Consider the following 16,805-nt stretch of genomic DNA (forward strand, 5'->3'; position numbering starts at 1 on the left):
TTGACTGGACACAAAGTCCCATATGTTGTCCCCATGACTCCCTGACACAGTTGGACAGTACCCTCAAACTGTGAGCCAAAACAGGCCCACCCTCCTCAGGTTGCTTTGGTCAGGTATTTCTTTGCAGCAGCAAAAAAAGTAACAGATATACTCCGAGTTACCCTTGAAAAGAAATAAAGCAAAGACTTAAGTCATTCCATATTATAAATTAATAGGAATTTGGGGTCTAACCCTCAGATCTAAGCAGAGCAAGGAGGGAAGCCAGGGAAAAGGAAAGAATCAATAGAAAGACTCCACAGCTCCCTGTAGCCCAAACAACACAGAAGAATCAGAAGCTTAAGAAAGAACAGAGTCAGTGGGAAATCCCTTGGTCAATTAGATTGACTAATAACTTCTAGGAACGCTGTCTGACATGTAGCCTCGCCACGCTGTATAGAATTTATTCTCTATTTTCTTGGGTACATTTCTCTCTTACAGTAACCTTGAGTTAGTAGCACTTCAGGGAATGGATTGAAAGTAATTGGTTCTACTCCTGGAGTGGAGAAAAAGAGAGAGAGAGAGACGAGACAGCAACTGTCAGAGATAAGGTGGCAAATTAATACCAATAAGTAGAGTGAGCGTATATACACACAGAGAAAGAGAGAGAGAGAGAGAGAGACAGAGAGAGACAGAGAGAGACAGAGAGAGACAGACAGACAGACAGACAGACAGAGAAGAGACCATGTAGTCATGTGTTTGGGCTTGAAATGCATCAAGGACTTAAGCAATTTTATTTGAATATTAAAGGAAAGTTGACACCAGAGGGCTGGGTGGCTTGGGAAAACAGGGTTATACATGGCCATCATTGTCTAACTTTTCCTCTGTCGCTAACATTGCTGAGCTGATTCTCCCACCTACCATCTCCTAGACAACATCCTCATTAGATTTGCCTGCACAGAAATGGACTGAGTCACTACGTCCCTTGCCAAGCCTGGCATCTTATTGTCCACTTTTAAGAGGCTGCCCATTGCCTGTGTAATAGCGTAATGAGTAAGAGGCTTGCTCTTAATCTCTGTCATTACAGTCTGTGGGGTGTAATTAAGGCAGATTTCTAACTATTAGCTATAGAGTATTCTGTGACTGAGCCGTGACTCACAGCTGGCTGCATGGAAGGTACTGTTTCTCTCCTCTGTTGCTCTAGTAAGAAGTCAGATGTGGCTGGCATCATTTCTCTCTATCTATAATACATCATTTTTCTCTGCCTACTTTCACATCTTCCTTTGGGCTTTTAGAACTTGTCAGCTTGATTGTGATGTGTGATGATGTGATTTTTTTCTTTTTCATTTTCTGCTAGCGTATGTTACATTTTGGATCTCTACAATACCATTCATAAAATTCATTCATTATCTCTATAAACACATTTTTACTCCATTCTTTTTTTCTCCAGTAGTATTTATATTATTATTATTATTATTCATAAAATTGCTTAATAAATGGTTCCAGTGCTCTATAAGTGATTTAACCTTTTTGGAAATTATTTATTTATTTTATTTTATGTGTATGAGTGTTTTGCCTGTATGTAAGTGCACCATGAATGTTTGTGTCTAGAGGACACAAAAGGGTGCCAGATCCTCTGGAATTGGAGTTATGGACATTTGTAAGCCACCATGTGGGTGCTGGGAGCCAAACTTGGGTTCTCTGCAAGGGCAGCAAGAGCTTTTAACCACTGAACCAAGAGCGAGTGTGCGAGCGTGTGTGTGTGTGTGTGTGTGTGTGTGTGTGTGTGTGTGTGTGTGTCTGTGTGTCTGTGTGTCTGTGTATGTGTCAATGCAGTTCCCCTCAGAAACCTTCACACATAGATGTCCACCAAAATTGGCATGAGGAGGACAAATGTCCCCCTCCAGTGTAAGAAAGGGCACAGCACTTTCTTCAGGTCGAGGTTGGAAGAATAAGTTTAGAATTTTGACCTGAAGCTACCTTCCCAACAGAGGCTTTTGATTCGGCACAATTTACATTTCTAAAACAGGGATTAGGTCAGAAGACTCAGATTCCAGACTTCTTACTTGCATCACTAGTAAGTCTGAAATGTCCCCTCAGAGTTTTCCATCTTCCGACATTGTTTTTTGACTAAGTGCTCTTGGCTCTCACCCTTCAGTGTACGGCTTGACAGCTAGTCAAAGCTTTGAGCACATTTTAAGAGTGTATTTTCAGCCTTGGTCTCTCTGAACAATCCTTCCTTCTGGATTTTCCTTGGATATCAGACTGGCTGATACTCTCCTGTCGTAGTCGGGGTTACTCTTCCTGTGATGAAACACCGTGATCCAAAGCAGCTTGAGGAGGAAAGGGTTTATTTGGCTTCCAACTTCCACATCACTGAAGGAAGTCAGGACAGGAACTCAAATAGGACCAGAACCTGGCGGCCATGGAGGAGTGTTGCTTATTGGCTTGCTCTCATGGCTTGCCTACAACCCAATCTTGTGAAGGCATTTTCTCAATCAAGATTTGCTCTTGTGGAGGCATTTTCTCAAACAAGATTTGCTCTTGTGGAGGCATTTTCTCAATCAAGATTTGCTCTTGTGGAGGCATTTTCTCAATCAAGATTTGCTCTTGTGGAGGCATTTTCTCAATCAAGATTTGCTCTTGTGGAGGCATTTTCTCAATCAAGATTTGCTCCTGTCTGTTGACTATAATTTGTATCAAGCTGACAAAAAAACTAGATAGCACATCTCCCAAAAGACATGTCTGTGTTTTAATCCTTGGAGCCTGTGAATGTTATTTTATGTGACCCAAGATGTGATTAAGCTAAGTAAGTATCTTTTGTAAATATTTGTTTTTTTGTGTGTGTAGATGTGTGTCTCTGCATATATGCAGGTGAGTGCAGGTGCCTAAGGAAGCCAGAAGCATTGGATCCCCTGGAGCTGAAGTTACAGATGGTTCTGAGCTTCCTATATGGGTGCTGGAAACTGAACTTAGGTCCTCTGGAAGAGCAGCAAGTGCTGTTAACTGATGAGCCATCTCACGAGCCCCTAAGGTAAATATCTTAAAAATTTTAATAATTTTTATTTATGTATTACTTTTATGTGGGGAGGGGTTGTATAGGGGGTGCACAGAGGGCAGTTTGCAGGGGTCAGCTATCATCTTCCACCACGTAGGTCCTGGGGATGGAACGCAGGTGATCAGACTTGGTGGCAAGCACCTTTAGCAGATCCAGATGACACTGCTATGTCATCTCACTGACCAAGTTAAGGATCTCAAGAGGGGAAGGCTATCTTTGATTATCTGGTTAAACCTAAGTTCAATCACATGCCACTTAATATGAGAGAGGCGGCGGGGGGGGGGGATTTGGGGAGGGCCATGAGAGGAGAAGCCAGGCAGGAGAGGAGTAGGTGATGTGACCCTGGGTTATAGGAATAAGATGAGAGAAGGGAAGAGCAAGGAATGGATTTTCTCTAGAGCCTCTAGAGGGAGCACGGCCCTGCTGATGCCTGGACTTCAGACTTCCAGACTCTAGAAAGCAAGAAAATACATTTCTGATATTTCAGTCCACCTATTTATGGTCATTTGTGACTTCAGGTGAAAGGAGACCAGTTCACCTTGAGCTCTGTGGTTGTTCCCAGACACAAGACAGCCAGGCTGTAGCTGCATCAAGGAAGATCCTCAAACAAAAAGCCTGAAACTACATCCCTGTGCCCTCTGGAACCAGGTACTAGCACTCAGGTTGTGTGGGCAGCTCCGGGGTGAGGAGCTGATATCACAAACTATACATACATTTTCCAGCACTGTTTCCCCACCCTGGAAAGAGTACTTCAGTCACAGGGCATGGGACAGTATGCCTAATATGTGCAGTGTTGCTAGCTGGTCAAGTGCACTACTGTGCAAATTGCTACACACCAATTGGTGTGCTTCCCCTAGACATAAGCAGAAAATCAAGTGTGCATCCTAGCAGCGCCTCTGACTCACTTTTTCTTCCTCAAGAACCCACCTAGGTTATCTGCAAACTTTCCACCAATGGCAACTGTGGGGGTTGCATTAGTTTCTTTTCTCAATGGGGTGACCAAACGCCTGACAAGAAGAAATGTAAAGGAGAAAGGTTTATCTGGGCTCATGATTCAGGGGATACAGTCATCCACAGTGGGGCGGTGGGGCAGAGCAGTCTGTGGCTAGACTGAGAACTCGCTCATGTCTCTGCAGACCAGGGATGCTGGCTCTGTTGACTTCCCCCTTTCTTCCTTTGATTAAGTCTGGGACCCCAGTCCCAGGGAAGGGACCCCTCACATTCAATTTGTGTCTTCCCTCCTCCATTAAATCTCTCTGGGAGTATCTTCATAGACGCTCCCAAGAAGTGTGTCTCCTAGGCGATTCCAAACCAGTCAGGCCGCCACAAAACTGAAGCACCATGGGGACCATCGGGCAGCTTATTGAGCTTTTCTCTTTGATGAGCAACAAACAGTGCCCTTCTTTCCTTTCTGCTGGGTACTGCCTCCTTGCTGTCGAAATGGGCAAGTTCATGAAACCCAGGAAAGTGGTGCTGGTCCTGGCTGGACACTACTCCGGACGCAAAGCCGTCATCGTGAAGAACATTGATGATGGTACCTCAGACCGCTATCCCCAAAAAGTGACAGCTGCCATGGGCAAGAAGAAAATCGCCAAGAGGTCAAAGATCAAGTCCTTTGTGAAAGTTTATAACTACAATCACCTCATGCCCACAAGGTACTCTGTGGACATCCCCTTGGACAAAACAGTTGTCAACAAGGATGTCTTTAGAGGCCCAGCCCTGAAACGCAAGGCCAGGCGGGAAGCCAAGGTCAAGTTTGAGGAAAGATACAAGACAGGGAAGAACAAATGGTTTTTCCAGAAGCTTTGCTTTTAGGTATATTTTTGTTCCCATCATTAAAAAAAAAATGCATCATTCCTTGGCTAGTCACACACATTCAGCCTCCCACTCTCCAGGAACATGGAAGAGAGACTGTTCCCCCTCCCTACTTGAAGTCAGATGTGACATATGACTTACAAGTTGAGTCCAGGTGCTGTTTTCAGAGCCAGGACATTTTTCTGTGTTTGCTTGCTTTATTTTTCCTACTTGTCTCCCTGTACAGCCAGGGCAGTCTTTGAGCTTGTGATCCTCCTGCCTCAGCCTCCCAAGTACTTGGATTAGAGGCAGGCAGCACCATGCCCTGAGTCGTGTTTACTTTTGTTGTTGTTTCTGCTATCAGCAGACAAACAGCATTCCTGCATGACCACGAGGAAGAGGGTGCCGGCAAACAGGGAAGGGTCACAGAGTGTGGGCCCAACTGAAGTTTGTCATTTTCAGCTACGACTGTTTGTTGGCTGCTTGCTATAGAAACATTGCTAGTGTCCCTTTACTCTTAGTAGGTCTGGAAGCATTCTAGTCTTCCAGCATCCCATGCCTGGGGAAAGTGGCCCCTCTGTGAAACCGCATCTCACTTCACCTCCTCTTCTGTACACCTGTGGTTAACGTTTTCCCAATATGCACAATTAACTGGTAGTTTCAGTTTTAACCCAGTGTTCTAAACGTGAAAGCGACTGGTGCCTTTTGTGTATTTGCTTTACAGCGAGAAAATGCTCTCTGTCTTGTTTTGTTTTTCTTTACGGTACAGAGCCCTAGTTCAGTCAGTCGTATCTTCCCTGACGCGTTTTCCTCCTGTCCCAGGAACTGGAGCGTTGCTAAGATGCCCAAGGTTACCCTGAGGCTTGAGGCTTGCTTCCAGCTCTAAAGCTAGCCCCATTGCTCTCTGTCACAACACTAGGCTGCCTCTGTGCCTTTTCCAAACATGATGCTTTAGCTGTTTTTCTCATTCCTATGACCAAATGCCTGACAACAAGCAACTTGAGAACGTGTTCATGAATGAACTTGCCCATGCTGCTTCGCCCAGCCTGGAAGCAGTGCTCCTGTCCCTCCCAGCCTGGAAGCAGTGCTCCTGTCCCTCCCAGCCTGGAAGCAGTGCTCCTGTCCCTCCCAGCCTGGAAGCAGTGCTCCTGTCCCTCCCAGCCTGGAAGCAGTGCTCCTGTCCCTCCCAGCCTGGAAGCAGTGCTCCTGTTCCTTCCAGCCTGGAAGCAGTGCTCCTATTCCTCCCAGCCTGGAAGCAGTGCTCCTGTTCCTCCCAGCCTGGAAGCAGTGCTCCTGTTCCTCCCAGCCTGGAAGCAGTGCTCCTGTTCCTCCCAGCCTGGAAGCAGTGCTCCTGTTCCTCCCAGCCAGGAAGCAGTGCTCCTGTTCCTTCCAGCCTGGAAGCAGTGCTCCTGTTCCTCCCAGCCTGGAAGCAGTGCTCCTGTTCCTCCCAGCCTGGAAGCAGTGCTCCTGTTCCTCCCAGCCTGGAAGCAGTACTCCTGTTCCTCCCAGCCTGGAAGCAGTGCTCCTGTTCCTCCCAGCCTGGAAGCAGTGCTCCTGTTCCTCCCAGCCTGGAAGCAGTGCTCCTGTTCCTCCCAGCCTGGAAGCAGTGCTCCTGTTCCTCCCAGCCTGGAAGCAGTACTCCTGTTCCTCCCAGCTAGGAAGCAGTGCTCCTGTTCCTCCCAGCCTGGAAGCAGTGCTCCTGTTCCTGGACACGCTCTGGCACTTGGAAGGCATACAGCCTGTCCTGGCAGTGCAGGCATGGGAACAGGAGTGAGACGTTACTGCTCACCCCGTCCCTCCAGTCAGAAAACAGAGTGTGGGTAGGAAGTGGAGCTAAGCTCTCACATCCCAAGGCCCACAACTAGTGATTTCTATCTCCAAGCTCCATTTCTTAAGGGTTCCACAACCTTTCAAAACAGAGCCATATGCTAAGGACCAATTTACAAACACTGGAGCCTACAAAGGGTGTGTCCCACCCCAACCATTAACACATGCTAAAAGAGAAGCTGCCATAGCAATAAAGACCATCAGAACCTTAGAAGACCTGCTGTTCCTCTGGGGTTTCACTCGTCCTGTGTGGAACTGGCTCTCAGCTCTACCATGACCAAAAGGAAGTTACGGAAGGAGTTTCCTTCAGTTTCCGTTCCTGACAGATAAGGAGCCATCATGCTGGGAAGCATTGCAGCAAGTGGCTGGCACAGTGAAAGCAGCTGGAAGCTGAGAGATCACATCTTAACTGCAAGCTCAAGGCAGAGGGGGTGAGCTAAAATGGGGATCCAGTGTTCAAATACCTCAACCTATGCGGACATTTCTCAATCACACCACCACAGAGGCTTTCTCTATTCCTACCACTAAGGAATAATTTGCTTTGGATTGTGAAGTTCAGGTTTCTTTGCTATGTGTAGGCACCTTGGGAGGAGATAACAACTTCCCCCACTCACTAATGGCAGTTTTGAAAATGAGCAGAAATCGGAGCTCTATAGGAAAAGCATAAGGCTAGGCATTAATGGAGAAGTTGGGATGCAGCCCACGCCCCTTCTTCATACTTCAGTGTCTGATTTGCAAAGTATTTGGTTTCGATATTTAGCTGCCAGAGCCAGATCTGAGCATGCAGAGGGGGAAGAAATAACCCCGGAAGGGAAGAAGCATCAGCTAGATATGTAAAATAGCTGATTTGAAATTAGCCTCTGATTCAAATTAAGGTGCATTAATTTCTCCAGAGGCTGGTGGGGTGCTCTGTCTATGTGGGGTGAGCTAAATGAAGCTGTTCTGTGATTCATCACCGAAGTGGCTGCCTAGCACCGTCATTCCTCATGGGGGCCCAGCCATCGGTAAGCTGGTTACACTGCTTGCGCCACACAGGGTCGGAGTGTGCTTGCTTTACTTCTATTTAGATTCTGAGTTGAGTCCAAGTCCAGCGGTGGTGTAATTGCTTGTGTCCTCGATGGGAGATTGTTCCTCAATAAGTTGGAACGGGTCCAAGTTGTCCTGGCCATGCTGAGCCTAGATGGATGTGAATGACATGGCCAATTAAGAACATCATCCATCAGTTAGTCAATTAATATGCACTAATTGAAGAACTATAGCACAGTGGGTTACACATTATGGGGGATATAAATATGCATGAGACTGTTCTCTATCCTCAGGTTACATAGGCATTACTGGAGAGTCATTTTCAGTTATGTTGACCCTCGCTCTCGGCCAACAGTAACCATGGGAGGCAGACTCAGATAGGCACTCCTTTCTCTGAATGGGCTCTGGAGTCATCTGCTATGGCCAAGTTACTGGAACTAACAGATGTATGGAAGACGTTAAGCACGAAGACACAACCTCCCTTTCTGCCAATGTTTGTAGTGGGTGCATCCAATTGGCCCTCAGCTTTTGTTTCCAGGGTTTGGTTTGGTTTGTTCTTCTTCCTATTGTTACTGGATCTTCGCCCTGAACTCCTGCTCAGTCAGCAAGAAGCTTGTTGTCTTCAGTCTCTTTATTGTCTCATTAACCAGGATTTTTCAAACTCAGCACACGTGACATCTGGGGCCAGAGACCTCCAGTGCGGTCTTTACCCTCTCCACTGTAGAGTGTTTAGCAGCCTCCTTTGTCTATTAGATGCCATCAGTAGCTCTTTAGCCCCATCTTGACAATAAAAAATGTTTCCAGACATTACCAAATGTCCCTGGGGTGGGGACAAAATCACCCCATCTCTCCATTGATTCAAAAAGACCTCCTTAGATCCCTGGGGCTTTCTGGTCAGTCAATCTAGCCGAATCAATGAGATCCAGATTCATTAAGAGTTTCTGTCTCAAAAAATAAGGTTGAAGAAGACTGAAGAAAACACCCAAAATTAATCTCAGGCCTACATACACACATGTACACTCAACACACACACACACACACACACACACACACACACACACACACCGCCTTGTTCTAGGAGTCCATGATTGAAGTCATAAAGCCTGTTCCTTTGCTTTTCTTTCTCCTCCCACTTATGAGCACCATGGGTCAACAGGGCTAGCCTTTTCTCATTTCTAAGAAGAAGACATCTGACATCGAATAGGCACCTAATCTCATCTTTCTAAATTCCAGAGAGCCTTTGCACTTCTCTCTTCAAAGGGAGAAGCCCTAGAGACGCTGCCGGCTGGAATCAAACCCAGTGGGGGAGTCCTCTCCGTCAGTCCGAGAGCACTCTTTACTGCTGTTCTTTGGCAGAGAGCAGGCTAGTCATGCCTGCAGACAAGCTGGTGTGCCCATCCTGCTCTCTGATCTGTCTCTCCAGCCCCACACCCTATTTTTGAACAAGAGAGAATTTAATGCTTGGTTTTTTTTTTTTCAAGTCCGAACTCTAAGATCAAAGTTAAGAAAAGAGAAAGTCTCCTGATACATCCTTGTAAGTGTATCCTTAACACCCCAGGTTGAGATACCAACAAATGCTGATAATGAAGTGGGAACGTGAGTGAAGTGGGAAATGACAGATTAGTTCTTGTCTGTTGTTCCTTTGAAAGCAACACAATATTAACCGATCACCAAATCCTCCCAACAGCACAAGGGTCCATTGGTGGGTAGGGAATAAAGAAAACGTAGGGGTTGGGAATGATGGAGTGAGGGGGAGGGTCATCTGCTATAACAATAAGCACTGGGAACATTATTCAAAGTCAGACAAAGCAGCAATAAAACAAAAACAAAAGATAAACCTTCCCCAGTCCCACTCCTGTGAAGTGTCTAGAGTAGTCGGCTTAGAGAGACTTCAGGAAAGAGAACTGAAGTCCCCAGTTCCACTCCTGTGAAGTGTCTGGAGCAGTCGGCTTACAGAGACTTCAGGAATGAGAACTGAAGGGCGGAGGGAAGGCAGCCTCCATTTCAGCTGGGGAACATCAAGAGTTCTGGGTACAAAGGGTAGTGATGGTCATGTGACGGGAATGTATGTAGTTACACATTCTGTAAACTTCAAAGGGGAGCAAATGGCAAGTTTTATTTTATGTCTACTTTACTTCAATTTTAAAAATTCTAAAGAAAAAACAGAAGTGGCCACAGAAGAATGACTTCTTACGCACCCCTGAGGAGGTGGACAGCCTGGAACTTCAGGTTGCTGGACCTAGAAACACCCAGACACATGACTTTTGGAGTAAACCTTGGGCTAAAAGCCAAAAACACTAATAATAATTAAAATCAAGTTTTTCATACCTACCCCATTAACAGACTTTCTCATATTCCAGATTTGGTTTATAAATTGTTTGTTTCATTTAGCAAGGTCTTGCTGAATAATCCGGGCGGTGCTGGAATTTCAGGTCTTCATGCCTCAGTCTCCAGAAGGCTGGGGTCACTGGCCTGTTACCTCCACATCCAGCCACAGATGTCTTTTTAAAAAGGTTCCCTGGAGGGACAGCTCTGCTGGTTTCTCCTGAGGTGTGCCTCCTTCAGTGCTGAGCTGGGAGACATTAAGCATGGTCCCCTGAGCTCCGCATCCTCACTACAGGAGCCAGCAGGGAAAGCATCAGGACTAGGCTCATGGCTGCTGCGGGGCTCCTCACCAGAAGAAACACTGTGACTTCTTGGGTCTTTTCCGGAACACTTTCAGCCGCTGTTGCATACCTACGTTCCTTACCGTATTGTTGTCCTGAAATCCTACAGTTCTGTCTTCACTTATTCCTGTCATACTTCCACAGAGAGGAACTCCTTCCGTCAGTCACTGGATTCTGTTTATCATTTTTCAAACTAATAGGTCCAGCCCCCAATGTTCTCTGGGGTTGATCAATTCAATTTCTTTGATTTGCTTATGAGCTCACGATTTTAAACATGTCTAATGTGTCTCAATCCATTGCACGTACTTCCCTCTGTGATACTCAGCTGTCTGAGCTCCAGCTATAAGGGCTTTTTAAAGTCAGCTTCTGAGTCCCTTGGACAGGCTGTCATTAATCGTTCGTGGTTTTTTTTTTTTGTTTTTTTTTTTGTTTTTTTTTTTTTTTTGCTTGCTGTCTGTCTGACAGTTTGTTATGGGCCAGGAATCAGCCAAATCTCTAAAGGTTATTGGCTGCTTTTACTGGGAAATGTTAGCCTAAGATTGTCTACCTGGCAGCTAGAAATAGTTATCAACACTGGGTTGGTGACTGTTTCTGGGTGTTTTCAGTAGATAGTACTTGGATTTTTAAAACATAAAATACATGATCAATGCAAAACATGTGCTTTCAATTCAGATCTCAAGCACAGCCTTTGTTCCCTCCCCTCCGTCTTCTTTCTCACGTGCAGGGACTGTTTTCAACAACGCTGAAGACGAAATCTGAATTTTACGTGATTAATTATTTATTTTACATCACAGTTCATACCCTATTGTCTTAGCATATTAAAATCAGTCTCTACAAGTAATATTGCTAGGAAGAGTTTAAATATATTTTGAGTAGTTTTCTCCTGATGTGTAAAACACATTAGAATTACATAGTCATATTACTGGGTTTTGAAAATACCTGGCATAGTCTCCTAAGTAGTCTGGGGGTTTGTTTGTTTGTGGCTTGTTTTTTTTTTTTTTTTACAGCTGGGGATCTATCCTGGTCCTAGTGTGCTAAGCAAATGCCCTCCCACTGAGCTGTGCCCAATCTCACAATTAGTAGTTTTTAAAATGTTCTCTTTAAAAATACAAGCAGACGGGTTAAGATCAGAACCTGTTTTGTTTTGTTTTTTAAAGAAACACTCAAAGTGGAAATTAAAAACAAAAACAAAACCTTATCCAATCAAGTTGACATGAAGAAGAACAGCCATATTTTTCTAGAAGTAGCTTCAGTATTAACCCTGATTGTCCGTGTGGCTAGACTAAGAGACACTTAAGAGACCAGAAGCTCAACCACTGGGTGTGTTGGGGGCAGGGGGGTGTGTTTCCAGAGACCTTAGATCCAGAGAGCTCTGTCCTAACAAATTGTCTAAAATCCGATAGAGTATTAGGTGCAATGGAACTATAGGGAGTATGGCCTGGTTGGAGGAAGTGTGTCTTTGAAGGGTATATATTGCCCTTGCCCCTTCCTGAGTCTTTCTCTGCTTCCTGTCCATAACACAGTGAGAAATCTTCGCTACACACTTCTGCCACCATGATGTTTCTTACTGTGGACCCAGAATCTACTGAGCCAACAACCATAGACGGATATTGGTGAAATTATTAAGGCCACTCCACGTAGTTAAAAGGGAGATTTATTTAATAGCGTAACTTATAAATGAAGGGATAGATAGGTTGAGGGTTCTGGGAAAGACGCAGCGCAGTCCGGCGGTGTTCTCTGGAGAACTCTTCTCGGTCCACCTCTAGCATCTGGGCTCCCAGCAGGAAGAGAGTGTGGCGCATTCTGCATTCTGATCTCAGGTCTTCAGGGCCCTCTCTTGGCCCCGCCTTGTAGGCATGATAGTTACCGAAGCCTCAATAGGGGTTGGAACTTCCAGACCAAAGCTGGAATGGCTACCCACTACATCTCCCCCTTTTGTCTAAATAAGAAGGTTCTAACTTGATACAAGATTATATACAAAGGAATGGTTATCAAATATTGTCCAGGAGTAATGAGGGATAATGACCTAGATAAGATGGAACTACAATCAATGCAAACAACATCAAGCAAGAAACACATACTAAAATCCAGAGAAGTCTAGAGCGTAGGTAAATGGTATATTACAAAGATCATTCCAAAAGGTGTCCTATCCTAAAGAACCTGAATCTAATACTTAATATGTTCTAAGATGTTATATATATATATATATATATATATATATATATATATATATATATATATATATACTAAGTTGTAACTATAACTGCTAGTCTTCAATCCCATCAAAGACCTGAGAAGGAATATAATGGTACCTGAGAAATGCCCTCCCACAACAATTAACAGTTGTTTTAACCCCCAATGTACCTATTTGTGCACAAGCCAATCTGACCCAGGCAATCTTGGAAGCTTCCTCTCAAATGACTCTAGGCTGTGTCAAGTTGACAATTAAAGCTAACTGGGGCAGCCAGGAATCCAGGAAAAGACAAAAACAACATGGAGGGGAGGGAATTCTGGATAAACAAAGTCAAGTTAGAACAATAGAACTAAAGTCTTAAGGAAGGGGATGCCAGAGCAAACATATTTAGCTTGAAGATATCAAATGTACATGGACTGTAGGATTGATAGACAGGTGTCATATTTGTTAAGCAGATTCCCTGGAGGATTTGGAAAACAATTAAATAAATTTAAAATGAGGCACATATTAACTCAAAAAATTTAAATTACAAAGGAAATAATTCTAGTATACTTAATAGTGTGTGTGTGCGTGCATGTTTGTGTATGTCTCCTAGTTAGGACTACCATTGCTATGATGAAATACCATGACCAAAGAAACTTAGAAAGGAAAGGGTTTATTTGGCTTATGCTTCCACATCAACAGAACTTAGCATGATCTCACGAAGGCACTTTCTTAATTGGTATTCCCTCCTCTCAGATGACTCCAGCTTGTGTCAAGTTGACATCCAGCACAGTGTGTGTATACTAAAAAGGGGGCCAGCTGCCCTCTGACCTCCCACACGCTCATACACATACACTGTGCTATGTACATAAACCTCCAATAACTGAATAAATAAAATTTTATTTTAAAAGTTTTAATATGATACATGGATTTCAATAAGCCAAAAAGACCAAAGGTTATGAACAAACTGCCTTCATTAAAAATTTAAAATGAATGTTTTGTGCCTCTCCCCAGGCCCAGAGAAGTGAATCAATCCGGCTGACCTAAGACTGAAATGGCTAGCCTCAAACTTACAAGGATGCTCCTGCCTCAGCCCTCAGCAAACCAGTGATACACATGGATCAAATGTTAGAAAGAGAGTCAATGCATTAATAAACAACAAAAATAAATGCTCAGACTGTCTCCTTATGCTATATTGGAAACACTAATGGCATAATCTTAATTCTAGACAATGAATGTAAGTTTGTGTGTATGCATAGGATGGCTCAAAATGTGAAAGAAATTCAACAGATGAAAGCTTAAACATATTTGCTCATATTGAAATCGATGACTATTGTCACAAGGTAGACTCTCATTTTGTTTTTTTTTATATGTACTCTAATTTATGCATTACTTTATGTTTAGAAAATGTGGTAATTAACCTTCAGTGCTTCAAGAACTTGGGGTACATGCAGCTGGCAAAAAGCAGAAGTTTTGGCAGTGTGCCTTTGTTTCCTCTTTTGCTCTGATGTCTGAACCCCACATCCTGTCCACCCCTCCCCTAACACTCTGTCTCCAGCCTCTGGGGCCTTGGTTGGAGAAAACCTAACTTTTTCAAGCATCAGCTATTCAATGCCTACATCCAGCTCCTCCAGGATGTCATAGTCTGGGTAGATCCAGGCAGAAGAAAGCCATTTTTTGTTTGTTTGTTTTGTTTTGTTTTGTTTTGTTTTTCGAGACAGGGTTTCTCTGTATAGCTTTGGGCCTTTCCTGGAACTCGCTTTGTAGACCAGGCTAGCCTCGAACTCACAGAGATCCGCCTGCCTCTGACTCCCAAGTGCTGGGATTAAAGGCGTGTGCCACCACTGCCCAGCAAAAAAAAAGCCATTTTCTAAAGTAATAGTTTGAGTTTCATGGTGATACACAAATCTATCAAGAATTACAAGGTTATAAATGCTAGTAAAGTGAGTCAGATGAAGCCCAAACATTTGTAGGCCAAGGACAGCCAATTAATGGCAAATGACACTTTTATAAATACTGTGGGAACAGAGAGGTAGGGCAAGGGCTGGGTGCCTGACAGTAGTGGTATTTTTGTGGTGGATGATAAGCACCAGGGAGGTTGCTAGGTGATGTGAAATGATATGATGCTGTGAAGGGCCTTTGATTCTCCTGGGCTTGTTATCTGTAGAGGACAAACCACTGAGTTGGGGTGCTGGAGAGTAGAGTGAGCTGAAGAGCCAGTTAAGAGCCCTGCAGAGAGGCTGTAATGGAAACCAGGAGAGAGGGAGTACTCACTCAGAAGGGACAATGTCAAGACGTGGCATCTTGTGATGGGAAGCCAGGAAGGGAGACAGAATCAAATCGGGAAAGAGCTCCATCAGGCACCCAGCCATGTCTCAGAGTGGGGAGAGGTGCTGGCAGCTGATGAAATTGAACAGGTCTATTTACAGACAGGTACTGACTAACAGGGAAGACCGTGCAGACTAGGGAGGTGGGAGGAGAAATCAGATTCCAAAGGGTTAAAGTGGCAGCTAGGCAATGCACATTAAACCAGACTTCTTAAACATTTCCCACTCTTGACCCCTTTACACCCAGGAAAGTTCTACATGACCCTAGAAATATAGGTATGTAAAACAGTTTTTCAAACATTTACTGTTAAGTCATAAAGAAGTCCACCTTAAAATAATTCTTTGGTATACACATTGTTTTATGATGTATTAAAGACGGAAGCAAAGCTGCATACTACTAAGATAAATGTGGTTATTTTTACATTGAAGAATTAAATCTTAACGTAATGCTTGATACTGAAGAACACAGAGTATCTTCAATGCTGCTGTTTAGCAGAACGACGTAGTACAAGATGGCAGAAGAATTGTCTGGGGCTCTTTCAGAAACTATTAGAAATTTTGTTCTAATCCTAAGCTCAAGTTCAATGTAACAGTTTTTAAATGTCACATCCTATTTATTTGGGTGTATATATATGGACTCTCAGGTGCCATCGCTTGGGTGTGGAGGTCAGAGGACAACTTACTGGAGTGGGTTCTCTCTATCGTGTTGGTCCTTGGGATCGAATTCAGGTTGTTGCACTTGGTAGCAAGTGCCTTCACCTGCTGAGCCGTATCACCAGGGCCCTCACCCTCATTTTTACCTAAAAGAAGCAAAATATTGCTTCATCCAGGTAATATTTGATTCCAGTGTCATTTCCGGGCCACAGCGAGTCAGAATATCATGGTAGAGGGGCATGGCAGAGATGTGCTCATACATAGCAGTTGGGAAGCAGAAAGAGGAGGTCAGGACAGGGCCAAAAGGAAGCTGTGCCCTTCAAAGACAGGTCCTCTAGGACCCACTTCCTCCATAAAGGCCTGTCTTCTAATTTCTACTACCTCCCAAGAAAGCCAATAAATGGCAAACTGTACAAGGCACAAACAGCTGATGAAGTCAGAGCCGCCATGATCCAGTCTCCTCTTGAGCAAATTTTCCAGCTGAGAGATCAAGCCTTCAACACAGGGGAAGCTTCCTATCCTACCTGCAAGAGATCGTTTGGGGTTGTCTGAATTTCTTTTCAGCTGCTGTGATAAAACACCCTGGCAAAAGCAACTTAGTGGAGAGAGGTCTATTTTGGCTCAAGAATCCAGGGCATAGTCCATCCTTGTGGGGAAGCTGCAGCAGCAGGTGCCAGGGGAAAATGACCACATGGTAACTACAGTGAGGAAGCAGAGCAACAAATCTCTGTGCTCAGCCAACCTTCTCCTGTGTACAGAGCCCAGAATCCCAACACAGGGAGTGGGGCCACCCACAATAGGTGGGTTTTCCCACTTCAGTTAGGCTAATCAATATAATCACCCATATAAATGCCCAGAGGCCTTTTTTTCTGGTGATTCTAGATACCATCAAGCTGACAAATCAGAGTAACCACCACAGAATTAAATGTGTACAGATACTTAGAATGGGACCAAACACACAAGAACTGTCGAGACAAGTATACATGGTGTCTTAGGGTAACAATTGCTGTGATGAAACACCATGACCAAAAGCAACTTGGGGAGGAAAGGGTTTATTCACTTACAGTTCCAAATAACAGTTTGTCATCAAAAGCAGTGAGGGCAGGAACTCAAGCAGGGCAGGAACTTGGAGGAAGGAGTTGATGCAGAGGCCATGGGGAAGCGCTGCTTACTAGCTTGCTCATCGTAGCTTGCTCAGCCTGCTTTCTCACAGAACCCAAGGCCACCAGCCCAGGGATGGCACCACATACAATGGGTTGGTCCTTTCCCCATCAATTACTAATTTAAAAAATACCCTACAG

The 16,805-nt window shown here is 44.4% G+C and overlaps 1 protein-coding gene across 1 annotated transcript; it reads left to right on the forward strand.

Moving 5' to 3' along the window:
• Positions 1-4,465: 4,465 nt before the first annotated feature.
• LOC131905946 (large ribosomal subunit protein eL27-like) lies at positions 4,466-4,849 on the forward strand. Its single transcript, XM_059256733.1, has one exon. The coding sequence runs from the start codon at positions 4,475-4,477 to the stop codon at positions 4,847-4,849; it is 375 nt and encodes a 124-aa protein (XP_059112716.1). The 5' UTR covers positions 4,466-4,474.
• The last annotated feature ends 11,956 nt before the right edge of the window (positions 4,850-16,805 follow it).

The sequence above is a fragment of the Peromyscus eremicus genome, chromosome 3 (genome assembly GCF_949786415.1).
Source record: "Peromyscus eremicus chromosome 3, PerEre_H2_v1, whole genome shotgun sequence".
Classification (NCBI taxonomy): domain Eukaryota; kingdom Metazoa; phylum Chordata; class Mammalia; order Rodentia; family Cricetidae; genus Peromyscus; species Peromyscus eremicus.

What these genes read in the sequence shown, in the direction of transcription:
- LOC131905946 (XM_059256733.1), top strand. Translation starts at nt 4,475, where the DNA reads ATGGGCAAGTTCATGAAACCCAGGAAAGTGGTGCTGGTCCTGGCTGGA.